Source organism: Theropithecus gelada, chromosome 5 (genome assembly GCF_003255815.1).
Source record: "Theropithecus gelada isolate Dixy chromosome 5, Tgel_1.0, whole genome shotgun sequence".
Taxonomy (NCBI): Eukaryota; Metazoa; Chordata; class Mammalia; order Primates; family Cercopithecidae; genus Theropithecus; species Theropithecus gelada.
This window is the reverse complement of record NC_037672.1, coordinates 41,660,834-41,680,085: the sequence shown is the minus strand read 5'-3', so window position 1 is coordinate 41,680,085 and position 19,252 is coordinate 41,660,834. Positions and strand designations below refer to the sequence as shown.

Below are 19,252 nucleotides of genomic sequence, written 5' to 3'. Positions count from 1 at the left end.
GGTACCTGACAGTCACCTCTGATTTAATTGAAGTTTAAACCTAACTCCTTAGGCCATTGAAGTTCCATTGATGTCCACACCCTGCTATGACAGAACAGAGTAGATGTATTTACACATACTTTTATTTTCTCTAATTACTTAATAAAACAGCCATCCTAATTCAAAGAGAAAGCGAAGGACATGTTTTCCCATTTAGTCCTACATGGCACAGTTACTGGGAATGTAATGAACATCTGCCACACAATGTTCATTATATCAGAACATAATTTACTTAGTAAAGTTGAGGAAAATTTGTGGCAAAATTCAAGGGAAAATGTCAAAAAAAAAAAAAAAAGCTTAAAAGTGGGCATATTGGAATTCCTAACACCATTCATTTAGAAGGCTCATTAGGAAACAAAAGTATCCTAAGACGACATTTCAGACTCTCCCAAATCTGGCACCTTTAGTCTCCATACATGGATTCCCAATGAAAAACCTTCATTGTAGTCAAGTCAGTCTCTTTGTTCCTACCAAATATATATGGTCCTCTATCACTCCAATGACCTTACACATTCATTAAACAATGACTACCAAGCATTCCCACTAGAAAGAGGTCTTCTTTTCATTTCTATAGAATTAACCCCTACTTTAAGATCTAGCTCAACAATGTTGATCACCCCAGCTCTTAGAAATTTAACTTCTCTCAAAGTCCATAGTTGCTGCTTGTCTATTTGGCATGACATATTAGCCATCTTGTTGCTACTGCTGGTTAGCTTTCATTAAGTGCCTCTATAACCTAGTTCTCTGGCTCAGCACCTCACACATGTTATGTATTCAATGTATATTTTGTGGAGGATAAAACCTGGTTCTTAGAGAAGTTGTCCTTAAATAACCCTCTTCCTTCTAAGTCTATCAGCAGTATAGTCATATGACCTGAAAGTTTTTAAATGATCTTGCTGACATCTGAATTCTACTACAGATTCTGTGACAAAGTCATGTGGCTGGAACCAGAGTTCCCTGCCAGGGACTGGCACATTGTACTTCTCACACAATAGAAGGTGAGAAGATCTAAGAGCCTTAAAATCAAGCAGATGCAATTAGTGCAATCCTCAAGTTCAATCAAGTTCTGAACCAATAAAAACGTGTGATTTCTAGCAATCAGGAATGAGTGGTTTTTAAGAAATAAGGTAGTTGGGATACACTTGCCATTATGGATAAAGTGGTAGTATCTGGGAAAGGACACACGGTAATCTGTAGACTAGATCATGCAATATTCTTCTCTGTATAAATGACTTGTTTCCTGTATGAATGTTTTCAACTTTGCTGATGAGTTAATGGGACACACATGTAAAAAATGGATTGCTCTATAGAAAACAGAAGTAACTTCTGGAACTGTCTTCAGTTATTATTTGTAAATAAGCAGAATTGAACCTCAACTCCATCTGAGGACTAATTAGGAATTACAAATAAATCAACTATTGTCATGATTTTTAATAAGAACTGGTTATGGCTTCATATAGAACTACACCTAACACGTTAATCAGAAAAGCACTGCGTTTCCTCCAGTTTCTGTTCGCTAACTTTTAAAGCTGATTATTATTTTTACTATTTTCGTTGCTATATTAGCCCTTTAATTTGTTTCAGACTCATGTTCATTAAGCCAGAGGAAGCCTGCTTTATACAAGGAGACCCTGGGCCTTGGAAGAAATAAAAATGGCCAGTGATGACAGTCCAGAAAAAGCTGTGTTCATTTTTTACGTTTAGAAGACCATACTTCTAAATCATGACTATCACTGAAACAGAGATACATTCATTTATTGTTGAGTCCTGCTTTACCCTGAGATGTTCCATGAACACTGAGAATACATTTCCTTTGTTCTAATTCCAGTCTCAATCACAGCCAAGTAGAGTGGGCTCTTCATAAATATGCATTGAATGCCTGACTGAGTATTAATGTAGGGCAGGGCTCTGATTAGCAAGTGCTACCTGCAGGGAGCAGAAAAATACCACAAATGGAGATAGGACGCTATTAGCAGATTTTATTTCATTTTTTCCTGAGGCTTGGAAATAATCACTTCTCTCTCAGGTCAAACTTCTCCAGCTCTCTCGCTTCAGGATGTGAAAAGATCTCAAATAAAAGGCCTCTATATGAGGATCTCTTTCGCTGGTTGCTGGAGGAAGAGCATGAAATGAGGGAAGAAGCAAATTGCTTCTAATTTATTGTTTTTGGTTTATTGCTTTCCTGCCAGTTCAGCAGTTCGCCAGAAACAGCACAAAACCTTACATCTTAACTTGAAGGTGAAGTACTTGTTTTGACAACTTGTTAGCATAGATCTCGGTATACAAAATAAAAGGTAATGAGGCTATGACAGTCTGAAGGACATCGGCAAATTAAAATTTAACATATTTGTGGATTTTATACAAAGATTCCTCTCCCCTTTGCAGATAAAACGACTGCATCCAACTTTATGCAGATTTAACTAAAAGAAAAAAAAAAGGCTTTTATGAACCACCTGGGCCAATATTTAGTTGGCTTAATTGCAATTTCAGTGCCTTGTCAGGCTGCAGAGCCTGAACTAGGGAGATGCACCGGGCCCACTTGCAGGCGGGCCCCAGATGCACCCAAGACCCACGGACCATGGGCACCCGGGGCCTCCCGACCTCGCAGCCTGTTGCTAGTGGGTGAGGCAGGAGGACAAGTGCGACTCAGGCCACGAGTCGGGCTGGGCGTGCAGAGAGGTTAGAATTACACCCAGATGGTGAACAGTCGTTCCTTTACCCTGCTGTGGCTAGGACCTAAACCTTGTAGTCCCAGACACTTTCGCTTTCGCCTGCCCTCTCAGACCCAACAGCACTTTCCGGACGACGGGCGGCTCCACTGCGATCAAAAGCCAGGGGTAGCGGGAGGGGATTCGTGAGAATGCAGCAGCCGGAGCATTCTTTCCTGTCTGAGCAAGAATTGAGAGAGTCCGAGTGGCCTGGAGGAGGGACCGGGACAACTAACTCCGCCGGGCGGAGCGAAAACGCTGGAGGACTGAGGAGGTTAAGAGCTGATCCCCCCCTTTGAGTCGTGATACGGTCCGAAGCGGGGCGGGGCGGGGCGAAGGAGGCTCCCCCTGGCTCTCCCCGCTCCTCACCCGCCTTCCTCGCAGAGCGGCCGCGGGTGGGGGAGCGCGCGCCCCGCAGGCCCCACCCCCGGCGCCCGCGCCCGAGCTCGAGCTCCGCCCCTCGCCGAGCCGCGCCTCCGCGGCTGCAGCTAGAGCTAGACCAGCTCTGCGGACGCCGCCACCTTCGCCGCCACCGCCGCCTTTCTCCTCTTGTCGGCGTGTGGGGGCCGCGCCCGGCGGCGGCTCTGCCCTAGGTGGGTGGCGCGGCCCGGGCTGCAGCTGAGCGCTCTGCGCGGCGCAGCCGGGTCTCCCGCGCGTACCACGAGGTGACAGGTGCAGAGTCCGGGCTGAGGACCCACCTGCAGCCGCCGCCGCCGCCGCGATGCCCACCATGCGGAGGACCGTGTCGGAGATCCGCTCCCGCGCCGAGGGTGAGGGGCCGCTGAGGCTCGGGGCTAACCCGGGGTCGGGCAGCGAGTGTGCGTGTGAGTGTGTGTGTTTATCCTGGAAGAGACCGCATCCCACCTCTTCCCCGTCGGCAGTCCGACTGTCGCGCCCAGCCCCTAGTGGACCCTTCCCCCCGCGCTGCCCTCAGTGCACTCGTAGACCCTTTCCAGGCTCCAGTACCTTCGAATGGGTGTTCTCGGCGGGAGCCCCTAGGCGTGCTTAGCACCGCAGTGTGACCATTAGGTCCCAGTCACTGAGCGCACTCGCGCTGCCCACCTCCCTCCCCACCAGCTCGATTTCCACTCAGCTTCTCCATCCTAGTGAGCAGATCCCCAGCCCGCCGCCTCTGCCTCCAGCGCCCACCGTTTTGCAACCCCCTCTCTGAGCTCCCAGCGAAGCGAGTTTGCTTCTCCCGGGCTGCAGAATCCTTTGATCCGTAGTCCCTTGCCTCTCGGAGCGCCGGGAGCCTGCGTCGGGGTCGGGTGCCGAGTGGGTCCCCTGCATTACAGCTTCTGTAATTCTGCCTCCCGCAGCGGAGTCCCACCGGCTCGCGTCTGAGGTTTCGTTTTTGTTTCCCTTTTGCCCGAAACCCTCACTTCCACCAGCTGAGCTGACTTTTTAGCCAGGTGGAAGCTGTTTTCTTTGCTCCACCTGGGGCCAGCTCTTGAATGGCCACAGTTGTCAACACTGAGCAACAGATGCTCCGGGGTAGAAGCAAGTAAGCTTTCCCAGGGCCTGGCCAGACTCTTTATCGTATCCGAGGAGCCCTCAACATCCTGCCTGCCATGTGGCAGGCACTCTGTAAATATTATTTGATTTTGCTCGCGTCAAAGCCAAGACCGTAAATATCCCAAGGTTTGTTTGTCTTCTCCCATAAACCTGTACTTGAATCCTGCAGAGGGTGGAATAACATGTTTTTCAGAAATCTATCTTGCCATTATCACTGATTCCCGCTCTTCCTCCCCACCTCCATCTTTTAATGTAAGACGGTGGTAAAGTGGTTTTAGGAAAAAAAAAAGATATATAAGTTAGGAGAATTGGATTTCAGGGGTGGAGACGTAATTTTTTTCTCCTTAGGGTCTCCCTGTAAAAATAGGGTCCCTGAAATTTTCTGATTGCAGTATTTCGGAAATATTAAATGAAACTGCTATGGGGAGAAGGCCACACAAGAGTCAAAACTGGCCTGTGTACTACATAGGAATTCGGTACACACTGTCTTTTGTAATACACCAAAAAATACTTATATAGGGCATTATAGTTTTACATACACAGTTGAATACATTATAATATTTTTTAAATGCACACTAAAAATTCATTTTTTTACACTTCTGGGTGAAATTAGTCATAGAGGTATGAAAATATAACGGTAATAGTTGGTGTTGTTCTTTTAAATAACAGCAATTGATGGGTCATATATTGTGGGAAATAGGGGGAAGAGAAAAAATCTGAGAGCACTGCAAAACCTGTGGCATGTGAGGGGATTACAGGGCTGCAGTACTGTTCTTGATTGATTTGTGTATTTTTCAAAGTACTTTTACAATGATTACCTTATGGAACCTTACAACACTCCTGGAGGTTGGTGAAGGTGGAGTGCCATCTGATAGTTGAGGAAACTGTGGCCCATTATGGTTTAGTAATTTGCCCAAGGTCAAGTAACTAGTTCAGTGACACATTTGGATTAAGAACTCTAGGAAAAGAAGGACTGCTGCTTGTTTAATCTTTGTATTCCGTGTGCGGCCAGCACAGTGTCAGGGCCATAGTGGTGCTTGGTGAATAACACTTTCCCCTGATATTGATTGATTCCAGTTATTATAGCTTCAGCATTGTGCTTGGGATGGTGGTGAAGACAAATGATGATTCTGTGGGGCTGGCGTTGTGGCTCATTCCCTGCTCTGCCCACACTTTTCTTTCCTAAGAAATATAGTCCTACCTTTCCTAAGGAATATTCTCCTTTGAGAGAAGCCCTGCTGCTTAGAGGGCCTTGTTCTGAACTGCAGCCTTTTTGGCCTCAGCTGATTGGACTATGGTTGGCTCCTGACCCAGGGGCAACCAATTCTTATGTGACTCAGACACTTGTAACCTTGTGGTTTGGCTCAAAAAGAGTCTCTGTGTTAATCATATCTCTCTTGGAAACATTAAAGTTAGAGATTTGGAGTCAAAGCAGAAGGGAACAGAGGTGAATAGGCTGGTAGGGGAGAGAATGGATGGCCATAATAGGCCATGGGAATGCTGCTGATAGAAGAAAGCAGAAACTGGGTGAGTAGAGAGATGGCAAAGAGAACGGAATGGATGGGCAGACACAGATCCTGAGAGAGGGTGGCCAGACCTTGAAGCCTGCCCTCCCCGAATTTTATAGCCCTAGTTCCCAAGTAGCATTAAAATAAGCTCTTTTCCCCCACCCCCTTGAAATGACTTGAATGGGTTTCTGTTCCCTGCATCCAGATTGGCCAGATGTATGACTGTCATGCCTGTAAGTTGTTTACAACCAAACTGGGGAGAAAGGACTTAAGAGGGAATAAATAGTCTAAGAGGGGATGTTGTTAATGGAACATTGTGCATGCCGTGGGGGACGCAGGACCTGTGGAAGACTAGGAATTTAGTACATACTTATTCCTGAACATGAGGCCTGCCGAGTGAACATTTCACTGAGATGTGATTTGAGATGAGCCCTCACACACTGCTTCTCAAACTCGAAGGTTCATAGGAATCACCTGAGGATCTTGTTAAATGCAGAGTCTGATTCAGGAAGTCTGGAGTCGGGCCAGAGTTACTACACTTCTGAGAAGCTCACAGGTAATGCTGAAGAATGCTGGCCTGCAAATCACAGTCTGAGCAGCAGGATCCTAAAGGATACTGACATCTATTTCTATAGTTAGGATAGTGTTGAAGACAGTCATGACATGAACAAATAGGGAAAGTGAACACGGCTTATTTCAGAATTCTTAAGGAAATTGGCTGAGAGCATAGGGAAACTTGGAAGGAGTAGGCTATAAGTTTGGATAGGTAGACTACTGCCAGATTACAGAGCATTTTAAATGCCAAGGTGAGTCATTTGGACACAGGACCAAATATTTGAACAGGATCGTAGAGTTCATTGAATCTAATTTCTTATTTAAGTGTAACTCCGATATATAATATCTAACAGGGCCAGTTGGGGGCCACATTATTATAAGGGAGGGACATCCTGAAAATAGTAACTTAGTAAGTCTGGAAGTGTGTTGGCTGGTTTGGAGGAAAGAGTATTGTAGATAGACTGTTGCAAAACAGTCTTAAAATGACAAAAGTCAGAATTAGTATTGGAGTGGAACAGTGAGAGTGGGAAGGGAAGAATCAGATTTCTGACTGAATCATTAGCTAATTCAGCAGATGTCTACTGAATTTCAACTACTGTTACAGGCAGGCACTTGGGATATATCAGTTAACAGAAGAGGAAAAGTGTGGCCCTGGAGGTGCTTACTTTCTAGTGAGGCAGGAGACAAAACACATACAAAATATGCTAATTATAGAGTTTGTTGTGTGGTAAATGCTATGGGGAAAATGAAGAGAAAGCAAAATGTTTAAGGTGGGTGGATGGATTGCAATTTTAAGCAGGTTAGTTAGGCTAGTCCTCATTGAAAAGTTGGCATGAAGGAAATAAGAAAGTTGGCCTGATAGGGATCTGGGGGAAGGGTATTCCAGCCAGAGCAAATGCCCCAAGGCAGGAGAGAATCTGGAATTAGGAGCAGTGAGAGGAAGAATAGTAGGAAATGAGGTCACAAAGGTCATTGTATTAGTCTGGTCTTAGGCTGCTAATAAAAACATACCCAAGACTGGGTAATTTATAAAGAAAAAGAGGTTTAATGGATTCAGAGTTTCACATGGCTGGGGAGGCCTCACAATCATGGCAGAAGGTGAAGGAGGAGCAAAGGCAAGAGAGCATGTGCAGGGGAACTGCCTTTTATAAAACCATCAGATCTCATGAGACTTACTATCATGAGAACAACACAGGAAAGACCTGCCCCCATAATTCAATTACCTCCCACCAGGTCTCTTCCACAACACTTGGGGATTATGGGAACTATAATTTAAGATGAGATTTGGGTGGGGACACAGACAAATTATATCAATCATATTATAGGACTTTGCTATTTAGTGAATATTTAGTAAACATAGGGCAGGAGAGAGAAGGACTTTTTTTTAAAAGGCAATTCTGAAGCAATAATTTAGAATTCTAATGTTAATAAGTTACCATGGATCTTATTGGGAATAGCATATTGATATTTCATTGGTAATAACATATTGGTAATATGTTCATAAATTACCAAGGATCTTATTGGGCTGGCTCATGAGGATTTAGTTGAGTAAATCTGTGGTGCGCCTGGGGATTCACATTCTTAATGAGCCTCCCAAGATACCCTGGTGCTGGTGAAACACATTTTGAAGAAATTTCCATTACAGTCTTGAACTTGATTGGTTGAGAAAATCTATTAAACAATAAGGAAATTGGGAAGAAGGATTAGTAAAATAAGAGATTATACTAATTCAAATTTTGAGGTAACTGGGACATACAAATGGACATGTTTCAAAGGTAGTTGGAAATTTTGAGATGAGATGTGGGAAACCTCAAACTTGGGAATCTTGAGTTGAGAGGCAATAGTTGAAACCCTGATGGAAAAATTCGCCAGAAGGCAAGAGTAGGTAAAGCAGAAGACTAAGAATTTTAGATCTCTTTATTTAGCTGCCCCAGATAAATCAAATAGGTGTTTGAACTTAGCATTTGTAATCTGGAAACAGACTGAAATAATGGTAGCTCACGCAAAATAGTTTTTCTCACTCCTGTAAAACTAGTATGGAGGTAGACGGTCAGGGTTGGCTGTGCTTGCTACACAAAGTCATAAGGGATGTTGACTCCTTGTGCCTTTCTGCTTCACCGTCCTGAGAGTTTGACTTCCATAAAGTCACACCATGGTTGCTGGGGTGCCAGCCATCATATATAATAGTTTTAGCCAGGAGAAAATGGAAGGTGAAAGACAAACAGGTTTTCCAGAAAGTGCCACACAAAAGCTAATGCTTATTTTGCATTGGTTTACATTTGCAGGGCAAGCTGGGAAATGGAAATTTCCAGGTGGACACATTACCCAGTGCTGTGTTACAAAAGGAAAAAGGTGTATGGTTATTGGGCAGTGTATTAGTCCATTTGCACACTGCCAATAAAGACATACCCAAGACTGGGCAATTTACAAAAGAAAGATGTTTAATGTATTTACAGTTTCACATGTCTGGGAGACCTCACAATCCTGGCAGAAGGCAAGGAGGAGCAAGTCATGTCTCACATGGATGGCAGCAGGCAAAGAGAGAGCTTGTGTAGGGAAATTCTCATTTTTAAAACCATCAGATCTCATGAGACTTATTCACTATCTCAACAGCAGGGGAAAGACCAACCCCCATGATTCAATTACCTCTCACCAGGTTCCTCCCATGACACATGAGAATTGTGGGAGTTACAATTCAACATGAGATTGGGTGGGGACACAGCCAAACCATATTCCACCAACTGGCCTGTGCCAAATCTCATGTCCTCACATTTCAAGACCAATCATCCTTCCCAACAGTCCCCCAAAGTCTTAACTCATTTCAGCATTAACTCAAAAGTTCACAGTCCAAAATCTAATCTGAGACAAGGCAAGTCCCTTCTGCCTGTGAGCCTGTAAAATCAGACTCAGGTTAATTAATTCCTAGATACAATGAGGGTACAGGCATTGGGTAAATACAGCCATTCCAAATGGAAGAAATTGGCGAAAAGGAAGGGGCTGCAGGCGCCATGCAAGTCCAAAATCCAGCAGGGCCATCAAATCTTAAGGGTCCAAAATGATCTCCTTTGACTCCATGTCTCACATCCAGGTCATGCCAGTGCAAGAGAGAGGTTCCCATGGTCTCAGGCAGCTCCGCCTCTGTGGCTTTGCAGGGTATAGTCCCCCTCCTGGCTGCTTTCACAGACTGACATTGAGTGTGGCTTTTGCAGATGCACAGTGCAAGTTGGTGGTGGATCTACCATTCTGAGGTCTAGAGGACAGTGGCCCTCTTCTCACAGCTCTACTACGCAGTGCCCCAGTAGGGACTCTGTGTGGGGGCTCTGACCCCACATTTCCTTTCCATACTGCCTTAGCAGAGGTTCTCCATGAGGGCCCTGCCCATGCAGCAAACTGCTGTCCAGGCGTCCAGGCGTTTCCATGCATCTTCTGAAATCTAGGCAGAGGTTCCTAAACCTCAGTTCTTGACTTCTGTGCACCTGCAGGCTCCACACCACCTGGAAGCAGCCAAGGCTTGGGGCTCCCACTCTTTGAAGCAACAGCCTGAGCTGTACCTTGGCCCCTTTTAGTCACAGCTAGAGTGGCTGGGACAAGGGGCACCAAGTCCCTAGACTGCATAGCAGAGGGGCCCTGGGCCCAGCCCCTGAAACCATATTTTCCTCTTAAACTTCTAGGCCTGTGATGGAAGGAGCTGCCACGAAGTCTCTGATAGGCCCTGGAGACATTTTCCCCATTGTCTTGGTGATTAACATTCAGCTCCTCTTACTTATGCACATTTCTACAGCGGGCTTGAATTTCTCCTCACAGAATGGAATTTTCTTTTATGTCGCATTGTTAGGCTGCAAATCTTCCAAAATTTTATGCTCGGCTTCCCTTTTAAAACTGAATGCCTTCAACAGCACCTAAGTCACCTCTTGAATGTTTTGCTGCTTAGAAATTTCTTCTACCAGATACTCTAAATTATCCCTCTCAAATTCAAAGTTCCACAAATCTCTTGGGTGGGGAGAAAATGTTGCCAGTCTCTGCTAAAACGTAACAAGAGTCACCTTTGCTGCAGTTTGCAACAAATTCCTCATCTCCATCTGAGACTACCTCAGCTTGCATTTCATTGTCCGTATCATTATCAGCATTTTGGTCAAAGCCATTCAACAAGTCTCTAGGGAGTTCCACACTTAAAGGCGTACCCGAGACTGGGCAGTTTACAAAAGAAAGAGGTTTAATGGACTTACATGGCTGGGGAGGTCTCACAATCATGGCAGAAGGCAAGGGAGGAGTAAGTCAGATCTTACATGGATGGCAGCAGGCAGAGAGAGCTTGTGCAGGGGAACTTCCATTTATAAAACTATCAGATCTTGTGAGACTTACTCACTATCACGAGAACAACATGGGAAAGACCTGTCCCCATGATTCAGTTTCCTCCTACTGGGTTCCTCCATGACATGTGAGATTTGTGGGATTTGCAGTTCAAGATGAGATTTGGGTGGGGACGCAGCCAAACTATATCAGGCAGGCAACAGAATCAGTCACAGTGAAGTTCTCAGATGACCAAAGGCTCTGGCTTGGATAAAATAGAAACTGCTCTGGAGCTCCTACTTTACATATAATAAGGATTAAATTGTTCAAAACTAAAGAAATGCACACACAGAAAAACTTCACATACCTATCCAGTGGTTTGCATTTTCTTCTGTTGAATACTATAATGCTAAAATATAACGACATTTATTTTATTATGTAAACTATGTGCTAAGTGATGTGTCCAGAAGTTGTTTTAGGAATTGTTTTTCTAAATGACAACTCTAAAATGTTTTAACTATGTAGAATACTATGTTTTATTTACATAAAAGGTAACAAAAGGAATCAAAAGCAATTTTTATAAATTTTATAAATAAAATAATTTATAAATTTTATAAATAAAATAAAAATTTTAGGAGGCTATTCTAGGTAAAAGATGACTAAGGTTTTTGTTGCTTTAAAAACCAGTTATTATGCATCAATATTTGAAAGTCTCAAAATAGGTGTCATTTTACTTAGTGTAATTTTGGAGATATAAGTGTATTAGATATAATTATTTTAGGTTTTGTGTCTTCAGTGCAGAATTCATGGTTTTTTTTTCTGTCATTTCAAAAACAGAATTGAAGCATGTACCTATGTTACAGCTATGGGAACGTTTGTGTAGGTCAGAGGATGCTTTTGAAGTTAATGAAATGTTTGCTGTGTGGATCTCTATTCACATGGTTTCATTAGAGTGTCAGTGACGTGAAGGCCACCGCTTTCCCCTTCGTTCTTTACCTCTTAGTGAAAGGAGCCCAAACCTTCCAATGGTTGTATTCTCTGGGTAGTAAGCTCCCTAAGGGCAGGGGTTTTTGTCTGGTTTGTCCACTGATATGTTGCTATCCATGAGGACATTGCCTGGCACGTAGTAGGAGCACAAGCATTGGTTAAATGAATGCATCTATGCCCTAAAGATGAAAATGCCTTATAATCCAATTTGTAAAATACTCTGAACTAAATCCAGATGCACTTGGTACCCTCCTACTGAAACCTTAGCACCACTAAAGGAGCGTTTTTGTGAGATTTGTTCACTGCTGTACCCTCTACACCTAGTTTTGTCTGCCACATAGCCACTACTCTATATTTGCTGAATGAATGGATGACTCTGAGCTTTGTTTTTAATGGAAGAGCTTAACTTTGAGTCTTGATAGCAGTACTACCTGATCACTGGGAAAAACTCATGCTTCAAAAAGTCTTGCAGGAGAGAATAAAATTCATCTCAAACTATGCCATCCAAATCACATCGTGATTATAAAATTTTGTATACTTCATATAAATTTATATATTTACAATGTTAGAATTTTAGTATACATCCTTTCTGTTTTCCAGAAAATATATATTTGTTAGGAAGGATGAGGTAATCTGCATTATTTTTAGTAATTTTATGGTTATCTGTGCCAATATAGATTTGTGTAAATTTTGTCTGTCGCTAGTTTTATCCTTTATGCCTGGAATAGTGCTTGACACTTGGTAGCAGCTCAGTAAATCTTTGTTGAATGAACAGATCAATTTTATTAATTTTATGACAGCTTAGCATTTTTATGTTAGTACAGAATAACTTACTAAAGAACCCTATGGGTGGGCATTTAGGTCATTTCAGTTTTTTTAAACTCTTGAACAAGCATCTTTGTATCTTTTTCTACACCTTTCTAATGGTTTTTTCAAAGTCCCTAGACATGGAATTTCTGGGCAAAAAATATATATCTTTTTATGACTTTTGACACATATTTGAAAATTGCTAGAAAGATTATACTGGTTTACACTCCCACTGAAAGTGAATGAGAGTGCCTGTTTATCCCTTTTGCAGCATTGCATAGCATTTTTCTTCATCCTTATGAATATAGAATGTAAAAAGTAAGTCTTTAAGTTTACATTGCTTTATTAGGTTGAACATATTTTGGTAAATGTAGTGATTTGTTTCTGAATTGTTTATAAAGTTTTGTATTGAAGTTTAAGAACTTATATGTTAAAGATATTACCTTTTTCCTTATTCATAGTTTGTCTTAACTTTGTAGTGCTTTAGCAGTATGTAAGTTAATTTTTATGAAGTATAATCTTTCTGTTTTTTTAAATTTCTCCTTTAATGTCATATTTTTCATTTCAAGATAATTTTTCAATTATGTTTTTCTTTTAGTACTTTTGGGTTTCATTTTAACAGTTATATTAGTAATTCCTGTGGTATTTACTTTGTGGTGAAATGTGAGTCCTGCATCTAATTTTTTCCTCAAATTATTTACCTGTCATAATAACCATGTATTTAATAATCCTTTCTTCCCACACTGATTTGAGGTGCTTCCTTATGTATATATTTGAGTTGTTTTCTGGAGTCAGTCTCTCTTTCCCTTCCCTCTCACCTCTCTTTATTTTGGTCCCTTTTAGCTCCTGGTATTAAATTCCTTTATTGCAACATAATAAAAAATATTATCTTAGCTGTCCCATTTTCTTTGCTCTTTTCTCTAGGTTTTTCTGTTTTTTTGTTTGTTTGTTTGTTTTTGTTTTTCCCCCCATAGGTGTATTTTTCTATTTGAATTTATGAGTATGTCATTGAATCAAGCTAAAAAATGTTGAGATACTTATTGGAATTGCGTTGTTTATAAATTTATATTAAGAGAATTGACATGTTTCTTATATTGAGTCATGTATGCTTAGTTTCCCTCTTCAATTATTGCTACTTTGATATTGTTTTTCAGTTCTTTTTGTCTCTGTAGGTTTTAAAATTATATTGTATACCTTAAAGCAAAGTATTTTAAAATGAGGTTTTAAATTAATAAGATTTGACCAGGTATATGTTGGTTTTACTACTTTTTGAGAAAGAATGGTTCATTTTTATCTGCTGATGTGTTGTGGACTCTGCTTCCAACTTACTACTTTTATGGTTTCATATAGTGGCTCTGACAGGATAGCTGAGATAATACTCTTTTTTCTCCTTTTTGCTAGGAATAAGGTGAAATTTAGACCAGCTAGATTTCACTAATAGTTCCATGGAATCTACTTACCCTATCAAATCGGCATTTATATCTCAGATCAGCACTAAAAGAAATAAAACATGATCCACAATCAAGCAGCTACATTTAAAATGTAAAAAGAAATGTTAAATGAATTTTAATACTATATATTTAATGTTAAATAATACAAGTAATAGTGTATTTAACATATAAATACTAATATGTATTATAAATATGAATTTTCTTGGGCTCAATATAGCCAAAATATTATTTCAATATTTTATTGTTATAAAAATTTACAAGTGATAATTTACATTTTTTGTGCTACGTTTTCTAAATCTGGTGGGCATTTTATAGTGCATCTCAATTTGGACTATTTCATGTGCTCTGTAGCTACATGTGACTAGTGGCCACTGTATTGAACAGCATAGTTGTAAATTATACCTCTAGCGTATGCTTACTTGTTAGGATTTACTAGAATTTTTCAGAATATAAAATTTTGTAATGGAAACCCATAGCTCAAAGTAAGCTTATTAGAAATACATACGTAGATCTCGAGATTTAAGTCTTCAGCTCCCTTCCTAACAACAGAAGGCAGTCACGTGTGTATAAAACCTCACACATTATATTGGTGCTTAGATAATACTGCCTTTGACTTGGCCCTTGTGGCAATTTAGAGATTTTATGTAAGTACATTGTGGCATCTTTTGTAGCCTGTTTTGTTTCCATTTTTTTAATCTCTTATAAAATATATATGATAAAACACCCTGCCATGTCTTCCTATTCATTTTTATTTAAATGTTAGCATGAGATGTGAAGTAGGTAAAGCTCTAAGTAGTATTCTTTTAGGTACAGTATCACCATCACTTGTTCTACAGGGACAACTATATCGAACTTGGCTTCATGGATTAATTAGACCTCTAATTGACTTGGCAAAGAGAGGTGTCTGTTTTTAAATTGAGCCTCTGTTCATTGTTTTGTGTGAACTCTCTTTGAAGGAGATGACTGATCTTGATCCATCTGGGGCTGTGCTTAATAATATCAGATTAGTTGAGTGACAGCTCAGAATGTCACTAAAAAGGCCAAAGTCAGCCTGGGTTCTGGACCAGAATACCACTTTAGTGGGCCAGACCTGTTGAGAGTACAAGATTGACCTTTGTGAATGAAACAAGCAAACAGTGGTATGCATGCAGGGGTGAGTCAAAGAGATGGATTGTTCTGATGCCAGCCTAGACCAGTTCAGCTTCTGTAATTGACCTAGGTCCCTGTGGATAATTCTGGTCCTGAAATAAAGCTAACATTGTATAAAACAAATCTTCCAGCTTCTACAGACCATCTTTTTCCCTTGTCCCTTCCTGAACCCCACATAGATTTAGTCCCAAAAATCTTTACCATCGACATTTAAAGAGCTCTGATTTAGCACTCTAAAGATGAGGCATGCACACCCTGTCACCACTTCCCTGACCCTGAGTGCCTGTTGAGCAGCTTATAGAGCTCCAGGATGGGGGCCCTGCCTTGCTCTTGGCAGGAGGAGATGCTGGTTCCCAACCCTAGCTTGGACTCCAGTGCTCAGCATTTGTGATCAGTTTTGATGCCAGACCAAGCCTGCCAAGATTTCTGAGTATCATTTGTTTGCAGTTTACCCACAATTGCTTTTGACCAACTCACCTAAACCCACATTGTTGCCCCATGCAGGAGATCTTAGGTTCTGAGTGTAGTTGTTGCCCATTTCCATTTTTCCTGGATCTCTTGCTCTGCCACTGTATTGTCATCCCAGTGGCTGTGACTAGTTGGCCCTTTCCAGTTCCCTTCTACTCTGTCTCACTCTACTTTTTTTTTTTTTTTTTCTAACCTAGGCCATGTTCTATCTCTGACCAAAGAAATGAAATGGGTTTAAGTTTTACCCAATCCTGGTGGCTGCTCTATATGTTAAGTTTAAGTTGGGTTCAGTCTACTGTCTATGCCAATATGGCTGTGATAAATATTCTCAGTGGACTTAAGTCAACTTCCCTAACTTGATTTTCATTGTTGTGGGTAAATGTTAGAGAAATGACATGAGGAAGAATACCTCTGCTATCTTTAATGAAAAGTGTGTCCAATGTGGATAGGGCAGTGGGAGACTTGTGAAATGTTGGTTGTTTTTATAGCCACATCGTGTGATGCGCACCCCTGGCTTCATAATTAGGGAGCTTCTAAACAATACAGATTCCTAAACCCATCCCAGAATGGTGGAATCAGTTGGTCTGGTCTATAGGGATAGGAACCAAGCATTAATATTTTATCTCCTAGGTAATTCTAATGTGCAGTGGTATTGAAAACACTGGTGTAGAACCTTGAATTTACTTGCTGGCAGAGAGGATGGAAATAAATTGTATACAACCATATAGGTTGTGAGCCAAGAAACCAAGAGCATTAGGTAGCTGGGTGATAAACAATTTACCAAAAATATTTACCAAAAAAAAACCCAATATTTTTGGTAAATTGTATGTCATCCAATTAGCTAATAGGACTGATTATACTCCTAATTTCCCCTCTCAGAAATGATCAAGGTCATACATTAATACTATTTATTAGGTTTTGAAGACTTTCCTTAAAATTCTGAATTGAACATTCAATTCAGTACAACTAAGTGAAGAGTACAACACATTTAGTTTATTTTTAGCGGGTGTTATATCTACTCTGGGAGCTTGTTCAATATGAGCTTTTCTGCAGTGTCATTACTAGTTTTTTGCTAACCTGCTTGCTTTTAGAATGTTGTAGTAATTAGTTGCTTTATTCAGCCTATATTTGTAGCCCAAATATTTAGTCATTTGGAGCTGAAAAAATAGCATAATAACTTGGTAAAAGTCTTTGAAATTTCTGTGGCAACTTTTTTTTTTTTTTAAGGAGTATGTTTTCGTTAGTCTAGATTTATTGATTTATCCCATTATGACATGAGATAATCTTTTATAGGTTAATGTACAAAATGTGAAAACTCCCAATTTACCTGCCTTCCCTAATTGCTGAGATGAGGCCAATTTTTGAGACTCTTTATTTGGCCAGTGTGTTTCTCGGTGGCCACTCTGATGGGCGCTGGGTTCTGGCTTTAGAATGCTGCCGGTGGCCCCTGCTGGGTGGGAGGATTATCACGTGAAGCTCTGGGGATTAGAAAAACACCATAGTACTGTAGGTCAAGTGCATTGTGTCCAGCATTTGTGATTGCTGTTTATTTTATAGTTCTCTTCTATCCTTATTTGTCTCTGCATCTAGACTTTCCTTTTATTAGGTGATAATGTGATTTGTACTTTGCAGATGGAAATTCTTTTCAAAAGCCAGAATTTGATCTTGTAGAGGAGGGAAAGTTCTGAATTTGTTGGCTCAATTTAACCCCAGATGGCGACTGATTTCTATCTTTTTGTTTAAAGTTCAGTAAAAGAATCATTACATGAGTTGGCCTTTTGTTGACTTCCAAGTGAATACAATTAGCAAAAGAAAAAAAAAAAAAAAAACCTCTTAATTTCCCCAGGTACCAAATTGAATTCCCCCTTGAACTTATTAAGTGAATTTCCCTGTGGAATTTATCCTTGTGGTTGGTGAACCACTCTCCTATATATTTTCATTTTAACTAAGCCTAATACAAAGGCCTTCAGTCTGAACTTAGTAGATTTATTTATGGAAGGTCAGACATTTTTCCATATGTTCAGCTAAAATTGGCCTTTTAAATAATTCATTGAAGCAAATAAATTGTTTTTGGTCTGCTCAGTACCAGATGACCTGACATGGTAGCCACCTAACAAGTAGGGCATATTTTTTTTTGTGGCATGACTACACTGGAAGCTATCTTTAACATCCTAAGCTCATGCCCTATAAATAATTGACTGGCAAGAAAGTGAAACGAGGCACTGGGACTTCCTATAGGCCTGGTGTGGTATGTGTGTTCTGGCCCTTCAAAGCTGTGTGGCCTTGAGCATGTCACTTAACCTCTGTTAGACTCCTGTTTCTCTTTGATAAAGTGGTAATACCTACCAGCGAGTCATCTGCCTGTTGTATAGTGAGGAGACCACGCCTGGCTACACATTGGAATCTCCCAAGGAGTTTTCAACATACTGACCCCTGGTCCTACCCCAGGGATTCTGATTTCATCTTGGGGGTAAGGGTTGAAACAAGGAGAAATGATAGTGGCTTCAACTACTAAGCATCAGTGGACATGAGGGGGAGGGGTCAAGATTCAGAATATAGCTAGAAGATAGATCCAACAGATTTGTTGATGGATAGGATATGGAATTTTAAGAAAAAGGAGTCAAAAATGACTAAAGTTTTGGGCCCCGAGCCCAAAACAATGGTGCCATTTACCGAAATAGAAAACACTGGGATGAAGGAATGAAAACCAGCTTGCATCTTGAAAGGAGTGAGAAAAGTCCCATGTGCCAAAAATACATATGTTTGTAGACATTTATTTTATTCTCTTAGAGTATTGCATTCATCCTAAAATCTGGATTTCAGAATTTCCGTCTTCTGTTTCCCCCACCTTCTTTTCTCTGAATATTCTTTAGAATTTCAGTAAATGTACCTGTTAGTGTAATACATGTTCCCCATCGCTATGAATTTTAGGTATCTGAGAACTGTATGGATTTATTCTGTTTGGGATCGATAATTACATTGCCAGGACTTTTTGCTGCCCAATCAGAGTTGATGAGAGCAGTCTTTCATGTCATCACTGTGTTGTTTTGGCTCTTGAGGTGCTCCAAACTGCAGGGACATTTTCCAGACTGGATATATTAAATGAAAACACTTACTATAAAGTAGGTGCTAAGCAAATGTTTCTTGAATCTGCATCTGGTGAGTGACTGGGATAAGATCAAGCTGTTCAGATTTTGGAAACTGAGCTTTTAAAAATGCTGGAGTGGTTTTGAAGTCTCGTGGAGTTTTCTTATATTCATCTGTATGCCCATCATACCTTGCATGGCAGTGGTCAGATGGTATTCCAGCAGGTCTAGAGAGCTAATTTCATGATTCTAATTAGTAGTAGTAGCATCTCGAGGTACAAACGTTGCATTAAGAGGTACTTTCTGCATGGGGTGATTTTTTTATGGCTTTAGAAGGTTCTTGAAGCATTTGTTTCATCCACCCTCGCATCGTTTTTGTTCTACCTGTGGATTGAGTAGGGCGTGCGGCAATTCACACATGTGTAGGTGTCATTGCTTTAATGTCACTGAGCATTGTGCTGGGTCTTTTAAGTCTTTGCAGCCCACCAGCTGTCATTCACACATCCTTGCTTAATCTGTTTAGTGGAGGTTTCTGTCGTCTTCTTTAGCTACATCCTGACAAACTGAAGGATGCTGACCATTCCTTACTTTGTTTTGTGAAAATGACTGTTGGCTCATTGAGCCAGTCTCATCTGACCAGTCTTGGTGGGTTCTTCAGTACTGCCCACAGTGCTTGTGGTAGATGAGCC

The 19,252-nt window shown here is 41.0% G+C and overlaps 1 protein-coding gene across 2 annotated transcripts in view; it reads left to right on the top strand.

The window, feature by feature from the left end:
- The first annotated feature begins 3,237 nt into the window (after positions 1-3,237).
- ATP8A1 (ATPase phospholipid transporting 8A1) overlaps positions 3,238-19,252 on the top strand; it is a 268,521-nt gene continuing 252,506 nt past the window's right edge. For both annotated transcript variants that reach the window (XM_025386297.1, XM_025386299.1), the window contains exon 1: positions 3,238-3,517. In XM_025386297.1, coding sequence (XP_025242082.1) covers positions 3,469-3,517 — 49 coding nt within the window. In that variant the 5' untranslated portion in view covers positions 3,238-3,468. The remainder of the gene's footprint in view (positions 3,518-19,252) is intronic.